The sequence below is a fragment of the Mizuhopecten yessoensis genome, unplaced genomic scaffold (genome assembly GCF_002113885.1).
Source record: "Mizuhopecten yessoensis strain PY_sf001 unplaced genomic scaffold, ASM211388v2 scaffold715927, whole genome shotgun sequence".
NCBI classification, from domain to species: domain Eukaryota; kingdom Metazoa; phylum Mollusca; class Bivalvia; order Pectinida; family Pectinidae; genus Mizuhopecten; species Mizuhopecten yessoensis.
Genome location: NW_018479861.1, coordinates 52,717 through 58,716, shown reverse-complemented (window position 1 = coordinate 58,716; position 6,000 = coordinate 52,717). Strand labels below are relative to the sequence as shown.

The following is a 6,000-nucleotide window of genomic DNA, read 5'->3' as shown; positions in this document are numbered from 1 at the left end:
GACTCATGTATATTACATCTCACTGTTTCCTCTGTTACAGTACATCAGGACATAGGACTCATGTATATTACATCTCACTGTTCCCTCTGTTACAGTACATCAGGACATAAGACTCATGTATATAACATCTCACTGTTTCCTATGTTACAGTACATCAGGACATAAGACTCATGTATATTACATCTCACTGTTTCCTCTGTTACAGTACATCAGGACATAAGACTCATGTATATAACATCTCACTGTTCCCTCTGTTACAGTACATCAGGACAGAAGTGGCATGTTTTCTTTCACTTTGTTGGTGCAGCACCAGGGTCTACGTGTCTAGAAGCCATGCTTAAACGTCTGCTCAGGGAAATGGAAGTCATCAATGTAAGTGTACCTGTCATCGTTGTGAGTGTACCTGTCATCAATGTAAGTTTACCTGTCATCAATATAAGTATACTGTCCTCAATGTAAGTCTATCTGTCATCTGTGCTGTTTATGTGTTTCTTTCATGTATTCATTTTCATTGCTGTAAATTTACAAAATCATTGTTACACATCTATAATGTATTGCCCTAAAAACTTTCTCATAAAGAAACGATTTAATTGAAATAGATAATAGGATGTTTGTATGATTTATGTATCAGAATATGCAAAAATCTAATATGTGGCTTTTTAACTTACCATGATTCCTCTTCATGTAATTATAGGACTCTAACATCCCGCGGGGGATTGAATCAACTGCTCAGATGTGTTGCAGCATGCTATCAAACCCCAACACACGGCCAGTGATCATCTTCATAGACGCCCTCAACCAGGTACAGTGTACTTATCAATCAGTGATCATCTTCATAGACGCCCTCAGCCAGGTACAGTGTACTTATCAATCAGTGATCATCTTCATAGATGCCCTCAACCAGGTGCAGTGTACTTATCAATCAGTTATCATCTTCGTAGACGCCCTCAACCAGGTACAGTGTACTTATCAATCAGTTATCATCTTCGTAGACGCCCTCAGCCAGGTACAGTGTACTTATCAATCAGTTATCATCTTCATAGATGCCCTCAGCCAGGTACAGTGTACTTATCGAACAGTTATCATCTTCATAGACGCCCTCAACCAGGTACAGTGTACTTATCAATCAGTGATCATCTTCATAGATGCCCTCAACCAGGTACAGTGTACTTGTCAATCAGTTATCATTTGCAATCTAATTGAGGTATCAAGGATATTTGTATTCTTTTGAAATTCTTTGGAAAATAAAAAGTAGTGAATTAACACTGCACATGTAATAACCTTGAAACTTAATTGCAAGTTTAACATTGTATGAACTTTGTATGAATTTTTCCATAATTGCAAAACTACTGTGCAAATTAAATGTTGTATACTGTACATTGTATTGTAAATAATCACTAATATACAAGTGTTTAGACGAAATGTATTAAGGACTCTTTGAAGTGTTCAATTAATTCAGCATTTTAAATAGAATAAATACTTTTTATATTAAATGATTTACTTTTAGTTTGCTGAAGAGCAGGCAGCCTTGGTGATGAGTTGGTTACCTAGGAAACTGGCTCCCCGAGTGCGCTGTGTGTTTTCTACAATAGAGGACACCCCCCAACACAAGACCTTGGTTACTAGGGAAACCAAGCCTATTGTACTTGAGATAAATCCCCTGGATATGGAGTCTCGCAAGGTATGTTTTCTCCTCAGTTAGCTAATGAAGTCATGCAAATGGTCTCAACAGGTAAATTATCTTGCAAGGTAGGTTGTCCACTGTATAGTTGTTTCATTTCGCGGGGTTAATACTCCCCTGTTGTCGCGACCAAAACTAGGTTACGGAGATTAAATGTCATGCTACATTGCCAGGTACAAGTACTGTGCTCAAGAGGGCCCTTTTAAAAACGTTCTCAAATAACTATTCCTTCAGTTCATGGTGAAGGCACGGGTATAAGTCTGCCAATCTGGCGACAGTTAAGCTTTGCCAGATTTTATTTTTGTGTTGTTTCAACAAATGAAGTCGATCAGGGCCAAAGGTGATCTTATTGATGAGGTTGTGTTGCCAAGTACATTGATTTGCAGTGGACAGAATCACCTGAAGAATGATACCTATACAAGCAGAGGTTATTATTTTCAAGGAAATCAGTACCATAATATATATTAATGAAAATAATGCCAGGAAACTTTTTTTTATACATATAACCTCATTCTTTTTTGTTAAATTGAATACTGGCCTAGATATATTCATTTGAATCACAAACGTTCCTGAATCATCAAAAATGAAAATTTAGCATACAATTATATATCTTTATTAAGAACAGAACTTGATTTCCCGATTGATATTGAAGAACAGTCTTTATTTTTTATTTTTTTTTCACAGACTAAATCAAAACCAATAAAGAAGTAAGTCAGACTTCAAATTCTACAAAATTACAATTGTCTTTTTCTCTTATCAGAAAATAGTGACAGACCTGCTGAAGAAATATAACCGGTGTCTGAGTTTAAGTCAGCTGGACCGTCTTATGGCCAAGCAGACGTCAGAAAACCCTCTCTGGCTCACTGTCTCATGTGAGGAAATCCGCCTGCTCAACGACCTTTGTGATGTAGACAGGAAAATCACAGAGCTACCAGACGGGCTTCTTAGGTACGTAAGGTCTCACTTCGTCAAAAACCATCGGGTCACGAATTAAATGTCTGTTATGAATAGCAGCATGAGTGTGCAATACATATACAGTGTTTTATGAAAACAAATGAATGAATTAATTCATGTTTTTGCTACAAATAGACGTGAGTGCTCAAAATTCACATATGACAATCCTCACAAATGTTTGCCAAAAGTAAATACCTTGTGAAATATTAATGATAAAAATTATAATGACAAAAAGTCTGAAATACGGTACCAGCTTTGGGACAAGGCTTCTCGATTAAAGGGAGATAACTTATTATACAGCCTCCTGGAGTACCTGTTAACACGACTGGAGACTGAGGCAGGCGGTCATCTGGTTGTGGCCACACTCTGTCTGTTGGAGGCCTCCTCAGCGGGACTGCTGGAGTGCGAACTACGACAGATCCTTGGAAATGAGGCCACCCTCATGCCACCTAGTCCCTTTGATGAAAAAGGTATGATTTAGTTGTTAATAAAAAAAGTGCTTCATTTGCAAATTGTTGGTGGAGAATATGACCTTGGAATATAGAATATAATGCCTGGTCTTTGTTAAAAACCAAAGATGACATTGTTAAAGTGTTATCAAGAATATAGATAAAACAAAGACCATCACCAGAAATAGATGAAATGTATTTTAAAGAACTACATGTTAATTACCTGAAACTTTTACTGCATATTTGCATTCAACGCTGATTATCTTGTAGTAGATCCCGCTGATCTTAGTGAAATGATTGTGAATATACATCTCGCCTACTGAAGTTCATTTGTACCAAAGGGTAGTACAATTATTGAAATATTTTGTAAGCATAAAACTATAAATAAAATAACAAATATTTAATTTGAGACAGAAGTTTGAATGAGTTCTGAAGAACAAGAGATAGAAGGTGTTGTTTTGTTTCTGAACAGTTAACAAGAACTTCTGACCGCATTGTGAACACAAAAAGATTTTTCTAAAATAATTTAAAAATCAATGAACAGATACATCAGCATGTTGTGAATGATTTCTGTACAAAGACTGATGAACTGCAGTCAGCGTTAAATATTTTAACAACAATAACATGGTAACATTATCAACAATAACATGGTAACATTAACAACAATAACATGGTAACATTAACAACAATAACATGGTAACATTTACAACAATAACATGGTAACATTAACAACAATAACATTGTAACATTAACAACAATAACATGGTAACATTAAAAACAATAACATGGTAACATTAACAACAATAACATGTTAACATTAACAACAATAACATGGTAACATTAACAAGAATAACATGGTAACATTAACAACAATAACATGGCAACATTAACAACAATAACATGGTAACATTTACAACAATAACATGGAAACATTAACAACAATAACACGGTAACATTAACAACAATTACATGGTAACATTAACAACAATAACATGGTAACATTAAAAACAATAACATGGTAACATTAACAACAATAACATGGTACATTAACAACAATAACATGGTAACATTTACAACAATAACATGGTAACATTAACAACAATAACATGTTAAGATTAACAACAATAACATGGTAACATTAACAAGAATAACATGGTAACATTAACAACAATAACATGGCAACATTAACAACAATAACATGGTAACATTTACAACAATAACATGGAAACATTAACAACAATAACACGGTAACATTAACACCAATAATGTGGTAACATTAACAACAATAACATGGTAACATTATCAACAATAACATGGTAACATTAACAACAATAACATGGCAACATTAACAACAATAACATGGTAACATTTACAACAATAACATGGAAACATTAACAACAATAACACGGTAACATTAACAACAATAATGTTGTAACATTAACAACAATAACATGGTAACATTAAAAACAATAACATGGTAACATTAACAACAATAACATGGTACATTAACAACAATAACATGGTAACATTTACAACAATAACACGGTAACATTAACTACAATAACACGGTAACATTAACAACAATAACATGGTAACATTTACAACAATAACACGGGAACATTAACAACAATAACACGGTAACATTAACAACAATAATGTTGTAACATTAACAACAATAACATGGTAACATTAAAAACAATAACATGGTAACATTAACAACAATAACATGGCAACATTAACAACAATAACATGGTAACATTTACAACAATAAACATCAGCATGTTGTGAATGATTTCTGTACAAAGACTGATGAACTGCAGTCAGCGTTAAATATTTTAACAACAATAACATGTAACATTATCAACAATAACATGGTAACATTAACAACAATAACATGGTACATTAACAACAATAACATGGTAACATTTACAACAATAACATGGAAACATTAACAACAATAACATGGTAACATTAACAAGAATAACATGGTAACATTAACAACAATAACATGGCAACATTAACAACAATAACATGGTAACATTTACAACAATAACACGGTAACATTAGCAACAATAACACGGTAACATTAACAACAATAACACGGTAACATTAGCAACAATAACACGGTAACATTAACAACAATAACATGGTAACATTAACAACAATAATGTGGTAACTCCTTCGTTTGACAGAGGAGAAGGAATCGTCCGAGAAGGAAAGTACCAAAAACGTCGGACCTCTTTCAGACAAGAAGTGGGCAAAAGTGTTCTCAACTGTTCAGCCCTTCCTGCGGCCATACGGGGACAATCGTGAGGGGCGGCTTGACTTCTACCACCGAGCTCTCAGCAAAGCTGTCATAAAAAGGTTCAGACATCTTTCTGACTTTTGAAGTAAAATTATGATATACAATGCCTTTTTGACCGTTATAATTGTAAGCTCCCCTGGCCCGGTTCTTTGTTGATGGGCTGTTAGGTATGTTATACTAATAATAACTGATACAGTGCATTCCTCTTGATATCATTCGTTATGAAAAAATGTGATAAAGAAAAAAAAATATGACAATCAATTAAACTTATATGCTGGTTTATTAAAAAAAAAGTATGTCTTTTTTATGGAACTGTAAATCACATGTAGTGGGAAAACTTATTTTTGAATAATGTGTGATTTAATTGTGAGACTGCTTCTTGTTGTTTCACTCCTTTAAACAAATCAAGAAAAGAAGAATCAGGCTGTCATTAAAACCAGAACTATGAATTGAGATTTTTAACACAAATATCTAGCGTAAATTGTACAATTTCACTGTATTAAATATTTGCCATGACTTCATTAAAGGTTGGATACTTACATAAGCTGAGTATTGGGACAGAAATATGGTCAACAGTTTGATTTTACCATAAAACAGTAAATTGTTTTGAC

At 33.9% G+C, this 6,000-nt stretch overlaps 1 protein-coding gene across 1 annotated transcript in view; it reads left to right on the top strand.

Moving 5' to 3' along the window:
* Positions 1-6,000, top strand: part of LOC110441393 (nephrocystin-3-like) — a 39,200-nt gene that overhangs the window by 16,522 nt on the left and 16,678 nt on the right. The window contains exons 10-15 of the mRNA XM_021484515.1: positions 261-372; positions 695-802; positions 1,508-1,681; positions 2,442-2,629; positions 2,936-3,105; positions 5,277-5,448. Coding sequence (XP_021340190.1) covers positions 261-372; positions 695-802; positions 1,508-1,681; positions 2,442-2,629; positions 2,936-3,105; positions 5,277-5,448 — 924 coding nt within the window. The remainder of the gene's footprint in view (positions 1-260; positions 373-694; positions 803-1,507; positions 1,682-2,441; positions 2,630-2,935; positions 3,106-5,276; positions 5,449-6,000) is intronic.